Source organism: Odocoileus virginianus, chromosome 11, assembly GCF_023699985.2.
Source record: "Odocoileus virginianus isolate 20LAN1187 ecotype Illinois chromosome 11, Ovbor_1.2, whole genome shotgun sequence".
In the NCBI taxonomy this organism is placed as follows: Eukaryota; Metazoa; Chordata; class Mammalia; order Artiodactyla; family Cervidae; genus Odocoileus; species Odocoileus virginianus.
Genome location: NC_069684.1, coordinates 27,601,494 through 27,620,502, shown reverse-complemented (window position 1 = coordinate 27,620,502; position 19,009 = coordinate 27,601,494). Strand labels below are relative to the sequence as shown.

The window sequence follows — 19,009 nt, the reverse complement described above, 5'->3', positions numbered from 1 at the left end:
GTCTGCAAATCCAAAATGACAAGGGTCCCTTGCACCGCTCTCCTGCCTTTTCTCAAGGCTCAAGTCAACACCTGAGCACCCCAGTCAGAGTGAGAATGTGGTCTTTATGTTCATCCAAGATGCACTCGATTTTTACACAGTGGTTTAGAGTTCTGGCTTCAGGTAGATCTGGGGTGTTACCCAAAGCCTACTACTCATGAACTGTGTACACCTGGAAGACTGGCTTTGCCTGTCTATGTCTACAAGTTTCCTCATCTGTAAAATAGAGGTAACAAAACATAGTTCATAGGCGTAATAAGAGGATTAAACAAAATGGAAGATGATATACATTAAGCACCCAGCATGTTGCTTGGCACATCGTAGGGGCTCAATAAATGCCAAGTGTTATCTCAGAGCCTCTTAGGAATTTGTCTCTCACTCGTAGGAGGCCTATGAAACTCCGGTCTTACTCCCAAGCATTCAGCACTTCATAAACATTTTAAAAATTGAATAATCAGCAGATTCACTCCTCCCAGGAAGGTATACACCTGAAACCTAGCACGCGTTCAGGTATTTTGTGGATGAACACGTGGAGGAAAACCTACTTGAGCAGGGGTTTTTACTATGCTAGGAACATACCCTAACTCACTGCCTCAAGTGAGATACCTGGAATGAGGGCAGAAGACCACCTGACACACACATGGTGATGCTCTGTGTGGTCTTACTAAAAAGCAGTGAATTGTTACTGAGAGAAAAGGTGCCAATTAGTACAGGCAGTATCTGAATCCTCAAGTGGGGAACTCCTCACTCCTGACGTGGCTATTAAGTTCTTTAAGGTCAAGAGCCATGCCCCATATACCCTTACATTCCTCACAGCTCACAGTAAAGTGTTGGCACACAGACTAAGCTCAAATATCTGCTTGACCTCTGCACACTTCCTTATAGTTCCTTATTTTAAACCCAGCTACTCTCCAATATTTTACAGAAGCATCCTACAAATTAGGATGCCAAGTACAGGAAGGTAAGAAGATAAAGAAGACATTGCAAATTACAAAACTGGTTAAGCAATATTTAAAGAGAAACCTACTACAAAGAAAAAATTGGCAAGTGAAACAAAAGCCCTTGGGTTTGTTAGTTAGGTATCCAAAGGAATACAGACACCAGTCTCCCCTTCTCCCTGCGTCAGATCAGAATGCTGGATGTAGAGACAAAGAAACAAAAGACAGAGATGGCACCTGAGTCAACAAAGGCTTTCACAGGATGTCCATTCACTTTGCAGTTAATATAAAGCATCACTACTTGGCCAAAACTTTCCGGAGCCTCTTCCATGGCTATTGTCATGTTTTCCTCAATGTTCTGTTGCCTGTAACAAATCAAAACCAGGTATACTAATTGTACTGTTTCCATGAAGACAAATCTGTTTCAAAGTCACAGTATTAAAAACACTTGTACATATCATATGCTCCAACTATAGCGGCTCAGTCATGAAAATGACAATTGGTGCTTTACCCTGAAATATGTGATCTAGTAGGAGGAAGTGAGATACATCATTGGCAGAAAATCTAAAGGCATACAAATTACCTTCATGTAAAAACAAATTTGTTCCCTTTACAAGTTCAGAAACAGGAAAATAAACTGGTAAGCAAGGGTCACAACCTGCTTCATCCTGTAGGTTAGAATTTTACCAATGTTCCAATTTAAGCTGAGGGTTTACTGGGCATCTGGCTACATTTCCTACATCCACTGCATTAAAAATAGTTTACAAATATAATATACAGGTGTTTCAACTGCTTGAATTGCATCTGCTTAATTTCCAAGTCTAGGTTTCTAATCTGTGAAATGAGGACAGTGATTTCTATTGTAGGACTGCTGAGAGGTATCTAGCATACAATGCTAAGGGCAGATGCTCAAAAACATCTACCTACTTGGCTACCTGTTAGAAAACTATACACAGCTATATAAATCATATTTCACCCAGTCCATCAAAACATTTCTTCAAAAATGGAATGTATTCTAACATGAGAAAAGCAAATAAGAAGGAGTTCCAGCTTACTCTAACATCTAAGGTCTTCATTTCTAACTCTTTTTTTTTTTTTAAGTTTTTTGATTTGGATCATTTTTTTTTAAATTGAATTTGCTACAACATTTCCTGTTTTATGTTTTGTTTTTTTGACCCTGAGGCATGTGGGATCTTAGCTTCCTAACCAGGGACTGAAACTACACACCTGTATGGGAAGGCGAAGTCTTAACCACTGGACCACCAGGCAAGTTCCCAGCCTACTGTCTTTGTGGGAACACAATCACACTATTCATTTACATACTGTCTTACCATACACATCTCCTTTCATACTGCACTAGCAGAACTGCGTGCTCCTGACAAGAGAGTGCACGGGTTGCAAAGCCTAAAATACTTACTATCTGTCTCCTCATGGAAAAAAGTTTGCTGACCTCTATTCTTGACTGTGCTTCCCAGGGGGCTCAGTGGTAAAGAAAACACCAGCCAATGCATAAGCCACCGGAGACAAGGGTTCGATCCTTGGGTAGGGAAGATCCCCTGGAGGAGGAAACAGCAACTCGCTCCAGTATTCTTGCCTGGGGAATCCCACGGACAGAAGAGCCTGGCAGGCATAGTCCATGTGGTCACACGAGTCGGACTCGACTAAGTGACTGAGCATGCATGCACATTCTAGACTGCAGCGCTTGTCCCTTTTGAAATAATACTCTTGCTTAACTGCACTGACGGTTTTACCAGACAGTCTGTAATAAAATATTAAACTTCTCAGAAAGTCAAAGTAAACTTTTTTAGTCAGGCAAATAGGAAAGCTACTATATACCTCAATGTACATGTTCCCTGTGTAACCACTGGTGTGGCATACCAAATTAAACTGCCATAGGCATTTAATACAGTTACATAGCTTTTCTCCTAGGTCACATAACTAAATTTATTGTCTTATTAATACATATATGTGAAATTCAGAAAAATGGTACAGATGAACCTATTTGCAGGGCAAGAACAGAGACACAGATGTAGAGAATGAACATGTGGACACAGTGGGGGAAAGGGAGGGTGGGAGGAACTGGGACATGGGATTGACACCTGTGTAAAACATACAGCTAGTGGGAACCTGCTGGAAACCTGCTGTATAGTGCAGGGAGCTCAGCTCAGAGCTCTGTGGTGACCTAGAGAGGAGGGATGGGTAGGAGGGAGGGCGGTCCAAGAGGGAAGGATATATGTACACATACAGCTGATTTGCTTCGTTGTACAGTGGAAACTAACACAACATTGTAAAGTAATTATACTCCAATTTAAAAAAATCAACCAAACAAAAAACCCCTAAAATTAGTTGTGCACTCCTAACTTTACATTGACTCCAACCAAGGTGAGTTTCAACAAAAAAACTGCCTGAAATAATACTTGTTACTTTGGCTACCCTAGGCTCTGTGTCACTTCACCGACACAAGGTTTTCTCCTTTAAAAGAAGACATGCTTGGTCCCAGTTCCTCACCTCCCCCGGGAAGAAACATGAGACACGTGAATGTGCCTCACCGCACTTCTCCTCCAACATCTTCATGTCATGGTTTGGCTGTGATGCTCCTCGCTCTCCGCCCCCACCCCCACTTTCCTGGCTTGAATGCAACTGCCCCAGAGGAGTTATGTCAGGTTCCCTTACAGCTGCAATGTGGTCTAGTTCAGAAAACACAAACATCTTGCCATTTCTCTGCACAGATTTAATTCGTGAGATAGTTGATAGTATCTAATACAGTTAATGGGAACGCTTATACAAACAAGAACACAGGAATGGCTTAGGGCTGTTAACTGATTCTGGCGTATTTACATTTCTTTGGTTTCAGAGGTACTCAGAGAAATAAGAAAACCTTTATGTGACTTCCAAGTTGACAATGACCAAGTCAGGCTTTTTTTAGGCTTCTTTTAAGTAACCAAAGATGATGATCAGGCCCCTAAGAGTAGTCCTGCTACAGTTACACTGTTCTTAGTCATACTATGGCCTTCAATTAGCAATAAAAACTGAATCTGGGACGGGAGAAAGCAGCTGTTCTTTTATTCTAAGGGACTGACTGAACAGCAGCACCCTGCTTGAGACCAGGAAGGGGACCAAGGTGGGCGTTAGCATCCTTGGGCCTTTTTAGGTCCCACACCTTAAGATTCTGATTCATCAGATAGGGGAGTAAAGCCCAAGCACCTGTATTTTTAAGAGCTTCTCCTATGACTTTAATGTTGCCCCAGATGAGAACCACAGCCTCAGAGAATCTGGAGCTGGAAACGAGTCCTTCTGTCATTTTATCTGCTGAGGCCAGCACAAGAACTGTGGAAGTTTCAGACTTAGGACAGTAAGGTTTCTCTTTGCACAGTTCTCTCTAATGCAATCATGTCCAAGTCCTGGATTTAATCAGGGCTTGCGTGTTATGTTTAAGGAGCGCCCAGTGAGCTTGAGTAGCCAGCCCACTAGTCTCACCAAACTGGGGACTTCTGCTCAGTCCTGGGAGCATCGACGTGAAGTTGCCTTAATAACATGCTGTGGGTTAGTCGGGGAGTCATTTTTTATGCTTTCAGTGCTGTGTGCAGCATGCAAGATCTTAATTCCTCGACCAGGGAGTAAACCTGTGCCCCCTGTGGTGGAAGTGCTGGGTCTTAACCACAGGACCTCCAGGAAAGTCTCCAAGTCAGGGAATCTTTATTAAAATTTTAGAAGAGAAAGTCATTAAGTTAGGTAGCTGTACCTTTGTAATGTTGAATCAAAATGCAAGGAAAATGGAAGAAGAGAGAATAAACCAGAAGATTGAACCTACTGTTTCAGTAGGTTTTGCATAAATGCAAAGTAAGGAATCCACCTCAAAGCAGATGCCCAAAGAATATAAGATCACCTGCAGTTTGGGAAATCTGGATTCTCTAAATCTTGCTCTTTGGGCGAAGGAGTTATTACCTTATATCTTCTTCTATCTTTGCCTGAGCTTCAAGATCAAAAGGGTCCGCAGAAAAGAGACGAATCCTTTCTTGCTCTCTCCGGGCTCGGTCCTGTTGCTGCTCCACCAGGACCCTAGAAAATCTCTCTGCAAGAATGGGGTGGGGGTGGTGGTGGTGATCTTAAGAATCATTATATTCTCTTTATTAGTACTTTTCCACATCAAACAAATTCTCAAGATACAACTGTAAAAGATGTAGAAAGGATGGCTAAAAATCATTTAAGATTAGCAATTAACGTTTACTTTCTATTCTTGGAGGCAAAGATTACTTTTTTACCTAAATTTAGTGTAAAGAAATAAAGTATTTGCAAACACCATCTCAGAGATGATGACTTTTCAGTTTAAATCAGTGGAGAATGACCCTCAGTGTGGCAGATAGATGACCCTCCCCTCCCCTCCCCCCACCTTTATTATCCTATTACCTAGAAATAAAATAGAGCATTACCAAAAAAAAAAAAAGAGCATTACCGTCCCTCTTTTCCTCTTCTAGTTTCGTCTCTTTTACAATACTCTCTGCTTTAAAGCAGATAAATTATAAGCAAACTACTGTTAGCCTATCTGTATTACCTGATGGATTCTAAGCAGAAAAATCAGTAAAGAGAAAACACTGCTTGTGATAAGATGTATGTTACAAGAACCACCTTTATTTGATATTTCTTAGAAGTGAGTACATTCAAACGCATAAAGGTAAAAGTGCCATCATCATGGTCTTTGGCAATTAGATATGCTGCAAAAGAAATTAAAGAAACCAAGATAATGGTCATATGAACTAATACACACAGCATGGATGAATCTAAAAAACACCAAGTTGAGTGAAAGAAGCTTGACACAAGGAAGGACATAAGATATGATTCCATTTATATCAAAATAAAAATTAAGAAAAAACTGACCCATGATAAGTATAAGAATAGAGGGAGCCAATAAGGGGTGGAAACTGACTTAGAAGAAAACATAATGGAGCTTTCAGGGGGGACAGAAATGTTCTATATTTTGATTAGGGTGCTGGTTACATTAATTTATCAAAACTCAATCAACTGTATGCTTAAAATCTAAGTACTTCTTTATAGGGAAATATCACCTAAACTTTAAAAATGGTTACTGAGGAATGAATCATTAAGTGTCTGTTTGTTCTAAAATTTAATCAGTAGGGTTTCACAAACCCACAAGTAAAACTGGAGAAGTCTACAGAGAAAACTGTCATAAAGATGACTAAAAATGAATGTTCTGTTAAATACAAGAATGGCTCAAATACAGCTCCAAATAAACTTTTGGACAGCTGGTGACAGTCCCACTATCATTAAATTTGGGGTGAATGGGAATAAAGGGGCTGCATTCTGCCATACAGGCTGATGCCACCGGACCTGTTTTCCTTGAACTAAAATAATTTCATCCGGCATCAGCTGGTTAACTGGTACTCTCTTTAACTGAGGGTCTAACGAAACAGACCGAAATACCAATACCTGGCTATTACAAATAGTATCTGCAAAAAAGCAAAAAAAAAACCCCATAAAAACAAATTAAAATCTCTTGAATCACTATGTGGTACACCTGAAACTAAAGCAGTATTGTAAATCACCTATTCTCCAATTAAAAAAGATCTGTACCTGGGTTATATGCTGCTAAAATAATCAGGGGAAAAAAAAAAGAGGAACGAAGGGGACTGGTTGAGTGGGGTTTCAGAATTCTAGATACCCTTAAAGTTCTGTCACTATTGCCAACTAACCAATCTTTGACAGCAGCACAAATTTACTTCTCACAGACCAACTGATATGTTCAAGAAGTCATGTGACTCAAGTGGACTGAACAGACCAGTTGCCTGAATTTCTCCCCATTTGCTGTGAAACCACTTGCCTCAGGTCAGCTTGACGGCCTTCCAATTTTATAAGCTTACCAAGATCTCCACTGAGCAGAGCGTCTGCCAAGGGTGGATTGCGTTCCTTCAGCAAGGACAGCTCATGGGGGTTGGCCAGCAACATGTCTCGGAGCAAGGCTGGATTGTCCAAGCCCTGAGGAGATGAGGCTATCTCTCCAGGAGCTGAGTGGGACTGCTGCACTCCTGGTGGCTGGCGCTGCCGGGTGTTTGACGTGCCAGGCACAGCTATGCTACGGAAGTCTATTCGGGGTAAGTCTGTTGGGGAGAATTGATTCAAAGTTTACTTCAAATGACTCCATAAGAACAAGTATTTGAAGGAAGCAGCCAATTTGCACATACGTGGTATGTATTAGTAGTAGATGGTAACCACAGACATTCTGAATGCCCTTTCCTTGGTTCTTTCTCAGGCTGACTTTGAATATAAAGACTGCAGTCCAAGACTGAACAGGTAGGAAAGAATAGAGAGAGAAAAACAGGAGTTTGGGAGGTGGTAGGGATAAGGAGACAATGGTAATCATCTCAAATTTGGGGTTGATAAACTATCCCAGGATAGTAAAGTTTTTACTTACTCATGTTTTAAAAAAAAAGAAAAAAAAAATCAAAGTCAGTCTCAAATATAGCCACATAAATCTGAATGTAGTTCTTAAGAAAAATCCTAGTCTGCTTTGACATATGCTTCAAAAAGCCCTGACATCCTGGGTAAAGAATACTATATATATCAAATGAATGTTAGATGTTAACTTCTACAAGTATGTGCTACACATACTAGTGCTTTGAATTTATGCTTTCATCTGTGCATTACTGCTAACTCTTCTCATACCCTGGGGAGCCAGTGGGTGTAATCATTTCACGGAAGAGAAAAAAAGAAGAAAAGGAACCACACAGGTTCTCAGTGCTGAGCACACGGAAAGATTTCACAGGTTCACAGCCCACATCCCAGGTTCCATACTCCAGGGTGAGCTGACCTTATTAAAATGAAAGAAAAATAAAAGGGAGCTTTACCCAAAGGACCCACATATTGTATGATTCCATTTGTGAAATGTCCAGAATAGGAAAATATGGAGACAGAAAGTAGATTGATGGTTGCTGAGGGCCAGGAGGTGTGAGGGCAGATGGGGAATGACTGCTAATGGGTACACAATTTTTTGTAAAGATGATGAAAATGTGCTAAAACTGATCATAGTGATGGATGCACAATTCTGAATATACTAAAAATCATGACTTGCACCCTTTAAACGAGTGAACTGTGTGGTAGTGAATGATATCTCAATAAAGCTGCTATTGGAGAAAAAAAAAAAGAGCTGTATTATTAAATAGGGAAAAGAAAACAAATAAACACAGAACCCAAGTTTGTAGCCAGAATGATGGGCTAAGACTGAGTGAACCCACATTTCTTCAACCCTAAAATGTATCTGATGACTGCACCTGTTCCAAGTTTGGGGCTGTCCTGAAGACTTTTGGACTGCAACTAGAAAAAGGGAATGCTTATACCCATGTGTGAAGTTTCAGCCTCTTAGCATGGGTTCAACTAGGCACTTTCTGTCAAACAGACCTCAGTAGGCAGTGGGTGGGTGTGTATGTATACATGCACATGAACTCTGAGCCAATGAAAAAAGTGAAGTGAATAAGATGATCTTTGTGCAGTAGTAGCTAATCTAGGTCAACGAGCAAAACATACATGGTTGGGTGGGTCCTCCTTATGGGTTGAGAAATTTTCATCTCAACTCTGTTATCTTGAGAGTCCACTCACTTCAGAATAATTTTGAAAAAACCTGTCTACGTTATAGACCAGACTGCCTCCCCTCCCAAATCTAGCGGCTTCTCTTGATCCTGTGGCACAGTCAGGAAAAACAAAAAACAGTGAATCTCCAGAACTAACAATTTCACCAAATTGACCAGAGGAAGATTTGGGTTTGACTGACAGGCGTATCTCAATCACTTCTCTTTCTAAAGTTTAACAGTAACCCCCAGGGAATAACATAATTCAGAAATGAAAGGAACAGGACTTGACGGTCTCTCATAGCTCCAGTTTCAGGCTGCATGGAACCACTGTGTTCTAAACTAGAGTCTTTCATCACCCAGACACCTAAACTTTGAGAATCTGAAGTAAGTTATGGGTCATCTCCTCATCAAATGCACAGATATACACACAACTCTGCACACTATTTCAAGGACATGTAAACTTCCTAATTTGCAATGCAGATTCTAGGTGTAGTGTCTAAAACAAATAACAGTTTCTTTTTCATGATTAACAAAGCTGGTGGGGAAAAAAACAGAACTTGGTGGTCCAACTGCTTAATGTTCATAAGGCTCAGAGTAATGGAGAAAGCACCAAGTTTTAAATCCTGTGCTGTCACTTACTAGCTATGCAACTTTGGAAATGATTATTTAAAAATCAGAGCTTCATCTGCTAATGGTAAGAAATTGTCAAGAGATATCTTTTCTCCTATTACAGTTATGGTATGAAATGCGGGTGCAAGTGCCTGGCTGACTGTAAAATGCTCAGCAAAGGCCTGTCACTGATGGCCAAACACAAAACAGCAAAAGTCAGCCATGAAGCACAGGCACCTGCAGCCTCTCAAGTCCTTCCCCGGGATAAAATGATGGCTGATAAAAACAGAACCTAACGTTTACTGAGAAGGCTTGCTCTGTGCTGAAGGTTTCACATGCATTATTCTCCCATCAACTCTAGGAGTTGTGGTTAATTACAGCACCCATCTTATAGATGAGGAAATGGACTCAGAGAAGTTAACTTGTCCAAAGTTACCCAGCAAGCAAGCAGCACGGTCAGGATTTGTATCCTTGTAGTCTGAATCCAAGGCAAATCCAAGACTTGGAACTATGCTATCTACTAACGCTTGCCAGGGCTATGAAATCACTATAAGCTGCCTTACTTGGGAACTGCACCGAAGGTCGAGGGTCTGCATTCTCCTTCTGTCGTAAAATCACAACATCGCCATCTTTTAAGCCGTAAGACGCCAGTGATCTGTGGTTGTCTGTGAGAGGCCTTTCAGCGTAGACAATCTACAACCAGAAAAGATTTGAACAGTATAAAGCGCTGAGAAATTAGCAGCACAGAACAGAAAGACCACAGCTTTCCTCTTCTGTGGAGAGTGTCACTCCCTGCTCAAACCCTCCAACGATTTCCCATCATACCTAGAATAAAAGCCAAAATCCTTCCCGTTAAGGCCCAAATAGTTTGGTCCCTGGTTCCCCCACGACCTCATCTCATACCATGATTACTGTTCCTCAAATAACACCAGCAACTTCCCCCTCAAGGCTGTTTCACTTGTTCTCTTTACCTGAGGAATGTTCTTTCCCAGGTTATTTTTTTTCTTAAGGTTTCTCATCAAACATTACCCCTTCAGAGTCCTTCCCTAATGACCCTACTTAAAACACACCCTCACTTCCCATATTATATAATTGTTTCTATATGGTCTCTCTGCCCCGTGAAATAGTAAGATTCTCTGAAGACAAGGACTTTGCTTTTTTCACCATATCCAAAATGCCTAGAACAGGGGCCTGGAAGAGGAATAATGCCCAAGTATTAGCTGAATTAAAGGACAAATGGATCTTTGGGAGGTAGACAATTTTAGATTTAATATTTAGCAGAGAGGGAAATGGGAATGATTAGTTCTAGGGATGATAACTACAATACTATTAAATAATATGTTGACTCCCCAATCACAAGTTTTAGTGAGATATAATGGACATACAATACTGTATTAGTTTTGGTTGTACACACAATAATTTGATATATGTATGTAATGTAAAATGATCACTATACATTCTGTTAACATCTGTTACCTCACAGAGTTATAAAAATTTTCCTCTTGTGATAAGAACTTTTAAGATCTACCCTTAGCAACTTTCAAAAACATGATCAGCATTAATCCCAGTCACCCTGCAAGACATGACATCCCCACATGTCCATTTCTTTTTGTTGTTGTTGTTTGGTTGTGCTGGGTCTTAGTTGAGGCACCAATGGGATCTAGTTCCCTGACCAAGGACTGAAGTCAGGCCTCTGCTCTGGGAGTCTTAGCCACTGGCCCACCAGTAAAGTACCCATCATGTGTCCACCTTTAAATCCTCTCCCACTGTGGCAAGACTGAGAGGTTCCAAAGAGCAAGTTCTTCCTTCTCTTCAACCATCCTCAAACTTTTATCACTCTTATGTTTATGAGTAGAAGATAAAAGTGGAAGAAATTCAGAAAAGCATAATTAAACACAGATGGAAAACAGGATCAGGGATGTACAATAATAAAAATATTTGTATGATGTGCAAGCAAACACTGAAGAAAGCCTGAGAGCATAAAAACAGATGGAACAACGGCCTGTGAAAAGAACAAGAGACACACAATGGACACACTGTGATTTTACCATGAAGGAACATAATAGCCTCCTTGCATTATGACCTACTCCGTAGAGAGGTATTCAGAATAAACAGAGGCTCTGAATGGTTTTCCCCCTAATGATTCACTTTCCACGAGGCCACCGGTAAACCGAGGAACCTGAGTTCTGTCCTGACTCTGACAAGGCCCCCATCACTCAGTTGGTCTGGACTTCACACTTTCCGTTTGTCAAGCATGTAGCTGCGGCTAGATAATCATACCTACACACAGCTGTCCCTTCCTGGTCTTTCTGCTATACTACCGTTTTATAATGTTTCCTCACATGTCCTCTTAGCTCCCAGAGCAAAACTGCCCGACACAGAACCTGAAAAATAGAGGATTTAAACTAGGAAAAAAAAAAAAGATCTGCCATATCTGCTTTCAGAATCTGCACTTACATAAGAAATAGAAGAAACTGAATTTAGTTGCTTCCAAAATCAAATACTTCCAGGGTTGAGCCAAAAAGAAGGATTTGCAGAGTTTGTAGCTTGAATTCTATTTTATAAGTTCTGTACAGGACTAGATAAAGTATTGTTAGTTCTTACCCTCACCTGCAAAGTTAAAACATGCTACAACAGATTGCAACTGTTATTTTATCAACCTATTCACACTCCCTTACTTAATTTAATAAGTACCTTGTCTACTGTGCTCAGTTGCTCAGTGGTGTCCATAGCCCCCAGGCTTCTCTATCCAGGCAAGAATACTGGAGCAGGCTGCCATTTCCTACTCCAGGGGATCTTCTCAACCCAGGGATCAAACCCACATCTTCCATCTCCTGCATTGGCAGGTGGATTCTTTACTATTGAGCCACCTGGGAAGCCCACTTAAGCATGTATCTCATAGTAAAAGTACATCAGAATCAACACAGATGGTTTGCAATACAATCTGAGATTCGTATTATAACTTCTGGGACTGCTTTAAAAACAACCACAAATCTGAAGTGACAAGTGTCCTGGGGTGAGGTGTGCAGTAAGAAGCATACCAAGAGAAATGTTATGCAGCCAGCTCCAACAGAGGGGCTTCAACTTTGTGAAGCAACCATAATGGAGGTACCAGTGGCCTAAGGCCTACTGGGTAAGAAATTCAATTTTCCAGGATCAGAAATTCAACTACCAGTATATTTAGAGACACATAATCAGTCAACAGGTTCTAACTGCACTTTTTATAAAAGAACATTTACTTACTTACTCAAAGAAATCAAACTCAGGAGAATCTGAATGCTTCAATCCACAAGACTAATGAATTTTCTTCAGGCTGGAAATACTCCATGGAAAGCCATATTAAAACAGCAGACAGCTATCACTGGGTGAGCACCTACCAGAGCCAGCATCTTACTAGGTCCTCACAGTTTCTCGCCTAATTCTCATATTCTCTTGTCTTAAGTCTCACAACCATCTTATGAAACAGACATTAACTGTCTCATTTGATAGACAGTTTAAGTGACCTGAGGCTCTAAGACTATTAAGAGAACTGGGACTGGGACCACATCTGCCTGACTTTACAGCCACACTCTTCCCTAGAACCACACAACTTTCCCCGAACAGAAGTCCAACGTGGCCTGGTGAATTAGCCGGGTGACCTTTCTAGGAGCTATTAAGCCACCCATCACCACTAAAGGTGGCTCAGTGGTAAACAATCTGCCTGCCAACACAGAGATAAAGTAGATGCAGGTTCGATCCCTTGGTTGGGAAGATCCCCTGAAGGAGGAAATGTCAATCACTCCTGAATTCTTGCCTGGGAAATCCCATGGACAGAGGAACATGGCGGGCTACAGTCATGGGGTCACAAAGAGTCGGACACGACTGAGCACGTACACGTGCACCACTAAAGGCCTCTACTCACCAGGGGATCAAAACACGTCCACTGTCCAGTGTACCCCTTGCCCTGAATAGGAAGAAAGGAGCACTAGCAACACCTCACTCTTTGGATTCCCATTTTACAGATGCCATACATCAATCTATCACTGTTTAGCTAAACAGTTTTTCCTCAGTGGACAACATAATTTAAGAAGCAGGTGGCCTGATCTAACAATAAAAATATAAGATTCAGGTAGTCATGACCCTCAAACATGTACATGAAATATGGAAGACTGCTATCTGCTCCAATTTCCTAAAAACACTAGACTGGAGAATGTGGGTAAGGAGCAAATATTCTTCATACTGACAAAGCAGCAGATATATACCATTCTAGTCCAAGGGCACAGATGAGATAGTAGCTTAGCTGAAATTATAACTGCCACAAAGAACTTTTGTTGTTATTATTGTTGTTAAAACAGGCTTAAGAATCTAAGGAACAATTATTCTGCAACCCACGTCCCAGAATAAGTCTGAATGATTTTTCAACTTAATATGAGACTCCAGGAGATAAATGGTTTCAAATTTCTACCAGTTAAAACAAGTTTTGATAGTGGCACTGGTGATGTTTTCTACCATTCACAATATGCAGCTTAAAGATTATAAGGCTCAACATTCAAGTTTTACCATTTATAAGAACATACAACAGGAAAATTTATATAGCTACAAGCCTTAATCTCCAAAACTGGCTCAACTCTTAGTACTTACTCCAGCGTAGACACCCTGGAGACTGAATTCTCATCTTAGCCAACATTCAGCGATAGACTAATTAATATGACTCCAGAACCTTTAAGTAGGATGTCAACAGTTTCCAGTTTCCTGGTCTCTGAATGAGTGACATCAATCAATCAACAGGTATCATAACAATACATTTCTAGCAGTAAGGATCATACAACAGCCACAAAACCCTTAGAATCAAATTTGAACAGCTTCATAATATTATCTACCATTAACTGAAAATGCACTATATACCAAGTGATCTACACATACTATCCCATGTTAACAGTCAGCTTGACTTTTACAACCCTTCTGGAAGATAATTTGGCAACAGTTACTAAAAGCCTCTCAAAAATCTGGCAATTTCATATCTAAGAATTTATCCTAAGAAAATCAGAAATGGGAACAAAGCCTTAAGTATAAAGGTATCCATGGAAATGTTATTCAAAACTGCTTCAAAATGCCCCCAATTAAAATGCCCAGCAACAGGGAAGCTAGTAAATAAATTGTAATACATCTATATGATGATAAATCATGTGGCCATTAAAATGATAAATTGTGAGGATTTGAATGTTAATGGGAGGGGCTTCCATGGCATTCTGGTGGTTAAGACCCTGAGCTTCCACTGCAGGGGGCACAGATTCAATTCCTGGTTGTGGAACTAAGACTTCTACACGCTGTGCAGTGCAGTCCAAAAAAAAAAATGAAAGAAAAAAAAACTGAACTGTTTTGGGAAAATGTTGACAATGTACTTTGACTAAACAAAGTAAGGGATGAAATTGTTTACTACAGTTCAGGCTATATGTTTAAAAGATATATTTTAACTATATAAGAAGAAAAAAATATACTAAAAATATACTAAGATATAAACTGCAGCAATCTGAGTTATAAGGTAATAAATAATAGTGTTTTTCTTCTTCCTTTTATGTATGTTACAAGTTTTCTGTAATGAACACCTAGTATTTAATAGAAAAGAAATACATGAAAATTACCTGTGAAAACAAGCATGCCAAAATCAGCTACAAAAGAAATTTTCAGTTTCTAGTGGTTTAAAATAGTGTTTTACAAACCACAGAACATGCTGTGTGCAGCTTCATTTCCAGGATCATACAGTTACTGCTATTATTTGGTATTTAAATATGCCTTTCATTTGAGAGTACTTACACACCTTGCACACTTTTTTTTGTTAACCACATGCCACCTACATGGGTAAATTATAACAATGTTTCAAAAATGCAAAGATATTAACTGCAAGTGAAGTTAAGTTCCTACAATTGTTTGAAATTTCTCCAGCCAAGTCTGCATCAAAGCATCAAACAGGGCTATGCCTGGCTTCCAAGCCCACACTTGTGTTAAGAGATGGAACGTGCCCAGCTTTAATCACATGTACAAATAGAGATTGTGTCTATTCTAAATTTGTTATCACTGCATTTTAACTACTACAATGACTAGAGCTGTTAAAAATTAACACCCTTTCCCACTGTACCCTCATGCACAATCCATGCCAATCTTGAAAAACTGTATTATAAACCAGTGATCCTTAATGTGGGTCAGTCATTCAAGACAGTTCTTCAAGGATGCAGGAAGAAAATAGAAAATATTAGAATTTTCATTTCTATTTTAGTTTATCCTTCCTTAAATTCTATCCTGGGCCTGTTTATACTGTACCTAAGGAATTACTTCATGTATATAACTGATGTTTACAGCTATTATCCATACATGTAATATACAAGCATTCATATTATACATATACCACGAGTTCATATATATTAGTTATATGTATCACAAAGATGAATATTTCAAAACATTTTACTTAGAAGGGTACATAAGCAAAAAAGTTTGCAGACCAGTGGTCTGAAAACACAGTGACAGGAAGAAATAGTGTGGAACAAGAAAAAAAATCCCCTTTAGATACGGGATCAGAAATGGAAGTGAAGGAATGAGAACAGAGAAGGTACATAAGAACAGTAAAGGTAAAGAGACCAGAACTTTGAGCGGGAGGAGGGGGAGGTGAATAACAGGGGAGAACCCTGGGAGGCAAAGGAGTAGAAGGGAATACCCCAAGTAAGTGAAAATAATATGCATGTGTACAAAAACTACAATGATGTTTACTATTATGATTTGGTGAAAGGAAATGACTCAAGTGTCTAGGGTGGATCCTGTTCCTGCCTGATGGGCAAGCAACTGAAAGACAACCGACCACCAGACAACCTAAAATAGACACTGCGTTGGGTTACAACGGAGCCAACAGAAGAAACTTGAAAAACAGGAGTTGTTTACTGGCTTCGTATGGCAGGCTTAACACTGGTTGGGGACCAGGTTTCCATATGCTAATTTGGCTTGGGAAGGAAGTAAATGCCAAAACACTGACAATGAATAAGAAAGCATTTGGATTTAGCCTAAATGGTCAATTAGTAAGGTATTCCGAACCTGTCTCGCAGGAGGGCAGTGCTTGCCTTGACCATACAATTAATCGTCTTTCACTCTGACATTCTCTTCAATTTATTTACATTTTTGGCTACAGCCATCTCAAAAAGTGCAGGAATACAGAAATCACAATCTTTGTCTTCTCCCAAGCCCAACAACAAAATCAATTTACATTTTTTTAGTCCACTTAACCAACTGGTGATTGTAAGCAGGGTAAAAGAACAGCCAAAGGGAAGAGAACAACTGAAAAAGCCACCTTCAAAAATCTGAGTTGATTTTCCCTCCCCACTTAAACGGTTTTGTAGCTCTGTACCTGAGGGATTCACTGACAGGAAGTGGATCCTGAGTTTTTCTGGATGCCTTTCTAGAAGTTCCAAGAAATCCCTTTTACCAATAACTTTGTATATTTTGCCAGAATGTCAATTTGAGTGACACACTGTGACCCAAAATAAAGTCTTTCCTGATGCTCAGCTTATGCCAATGTTCTAAAGTTCAAAGTGTAAAGGAATCATACTTAGGAACAAAATATTGACGCATTTGTTTGCCGTAACACAGGGCAGAACAAGCTGTAATGAGGCAACAGTTTTTGGAACTATTTCATAATTGCAGTAGGAAATCAAGATTTACCTTCTAGGGCCTTGGACAACTTTTATAATTTTATTAATGTTTAGACTACGTCCTTCAAGGTCCACTTATCAAGTCAGGATTTATATGTTTTAGTGTGAAGGCCAGGGAGTTATAGTCACCAATTCTGTTTGGTGGCAGACTACACGCATTTTTTGAGAATAAATTACTTTGCTTACTTAAAATGTAAGAGCAGTCGAATTTCTTTCCAGCAGGCTAAGGGAAATGAAACAACCCAATCACACTGAGGCACATTTTAAAGCAAATATCCTCATGAAGTACTCAGCTTTGAACTCTCCCAGACTCTTAACTGGGATCTAAAAGAAAGGAATCTTGACGCACTACGGGGGAAGAGACCAGAGAAATAGTTCAGGTGAACTAATAATTACTTTAAAAATAATAATTTAACCAGAAACGCATGGGGCAGGGAAAAAGAGAATTTCCAAAAGCTTCAAAACAAGGCGGTGCAAGTCTCAAACTTTTCCTTTCACTTAGAGCGTAAATCTTTATATTTAAAGGTAAATGAAGTTTACTGAGGCAGGAGCCCTCTCCAAAAAAACAGGTGAACATTTACCACAGAGATCTAAACTGGTATTTCTGGTTGGGGAAGCAGGATGTATAAACTCTCGCAAACCTACGGCTTCTTCTTAGGTCCGCGATGACACCCCCAACTCAGGAAATTAGAGAAGGGGCCAAAGAGCCAGAAGGTGGGACGCGCCCCACAGTCCACGCGCCTATCAGGCTGCAGTGGGTGCGTATGCGGTCAGGTTCTCCGCTCCCTCCCCCAGCACCCCACCCCAAGCTCGGGGTGTGTGGGGGCAGCTACCGATTCCAGCTCTCTCCCGGATGCGGGGGTGGGCTGGGAATGGCCATCCTGCTTCCCCTCCACCTCCCCAATTCCTCACCAGCAGCAAAGGGAGGGCGTGAGGCCCCAAGGCGGGAGGGCTAGCTCCGCAGGGAGGCCCCGATCGCTGCCCAGCGTACCTGGCTCTCAGCAGCGGGAATGCCGGACTCGAGCTCACACAGAGCGCGGAAGTTGTGCAGCTCAAAGTCGGCGTCGACCTGGAGGGAAAAGGTCACCTCGGAGAGGTCCCTCCGCACACAGTACACGGTGAGCAGCATGGCCCGGGCCCGACCCAGCTCGGCTCGGCCCGGCCACGGCGCGGAGCGACGGGGCGGCGGCGGCGGCGGGGCCTGGCTGGTGCTGCAGGCTGACGGCGCGGGTTGCTCGCTCGCCCGCCCGCCCGCTCCTTCCCTCCCTCACACACGCTCAGTGACTCACTCCCTCCCGCCCTCACCAGCAAGCACGGCCGCCACCACCCGCCTGCGACTCCGTCTGCCTGCCTGCCGGCCTGCCTCCCACCGCTGCCGCCAAGCGCGCCGGCCGCCCGGCGCCCCGCCCCGCCGCAACGCGGATGCCGTAAAGCCCGCCTGGCCCGCTCCGCCTCCGCGGCGCAGCGAAGGGGCGGGGCTGGGAAGCGGAGGCGGGAAGCGGGAAAGGGTTGGAGGGGTCTTGGGAAGAGAGAGGGAAGAAGGGTGCGGGCCCGGAAAAGGATGAGGAGAAAGGAAAAAGTTTTCATCACTTGACCTGATAAGTAACGTCTGCGGAGGACTCCAAAATCTCATTTATTCATCCAACAGGCATTTTTTGAGTGTCAGTTGGCAAATATCCACGTGGGTACAGAAATGCGTAAAAATAAAAGCCTTTGCCCTTAACGAACTCTCAAGCTGACAATGGAGACTGACAATGAAGCAAATAGTTCTAAGACACATTTTCCAACGTAGAAATTGAGGCTCAGGGAGCTTGCTTTTCTTCTGATGATGATTAGGGTTAAAACCAATTATTACCCTATCTAGTGTATAGGACCCCAGCTCACTGGCCCCTGCCTTCCTCTTCAGCCCTGCCTCCTGAGCCCCTTCTGCACTCTTTCCTCCCTGCCACACTGACTTTCAGTTCCTCCTAGGCTCCCTGCCTCGTGAATAGTTTCCCTTCTCTTCAGAAGGACTGTCTCTTTCGCTGGCAAAGCCCAGCACCACTGCAGTAACTTTATTGGGCACAGCTGAGAATGTGCTGGATAAAATATGTACTACTTTAATGGCCTATTTAAGGCCACATAACTGATGAGAAATAGAAGCCCAAAACATGAGGATGAGTCAGAATAC

General features: G+C 41.5%; 1 protein-coding gene across 2 annotated transcripts in view; it reads right to left on the bottom strand.

The window, feature by feature from the left end:
* DDI2 (DNA damage inducible 1 homolog 2) overlaps window positions 1-18,103 on the bottom strand; it is a 42,155-nt gene extending 24,052 nt beyond the window's left edge. Inside the window, exons 1-5 of one of the 2 annotated variants that reach the window (XM_020873668.2) lie at window positions 17,831-18,103; window positions 9,730-9,859; window positions 6,854-7,090; window positions 4,923-5,049; window positions 1,215-1,342 (exon numbers count right to left, since the gene is read on the bottom strand). In XM_020873668.2, coding sequence (XP_020729327.1) covers window positions 1,215-1,342; window positions 4,923-5,049; window positions 6,854-7,090; window positions 9,730-9,859; window positions 17,831-17,968 — 760 coding nt within the window. In that variant the 5' untranslated portion in view covers window positions 17,969-18,103. The remainder of the gene's footprint in view (window positions 1-1,214; window positions 1,343-4,922; window positions 5,050-6,853; window positions 7,091-9,729; window positions 9,860-17,830) is intronic. The other variant, XM_020873662.2, reaches the window with a different exon arrangement.
* Window positions 18,104-19,009: the final 906 nt, after the last annotated feature.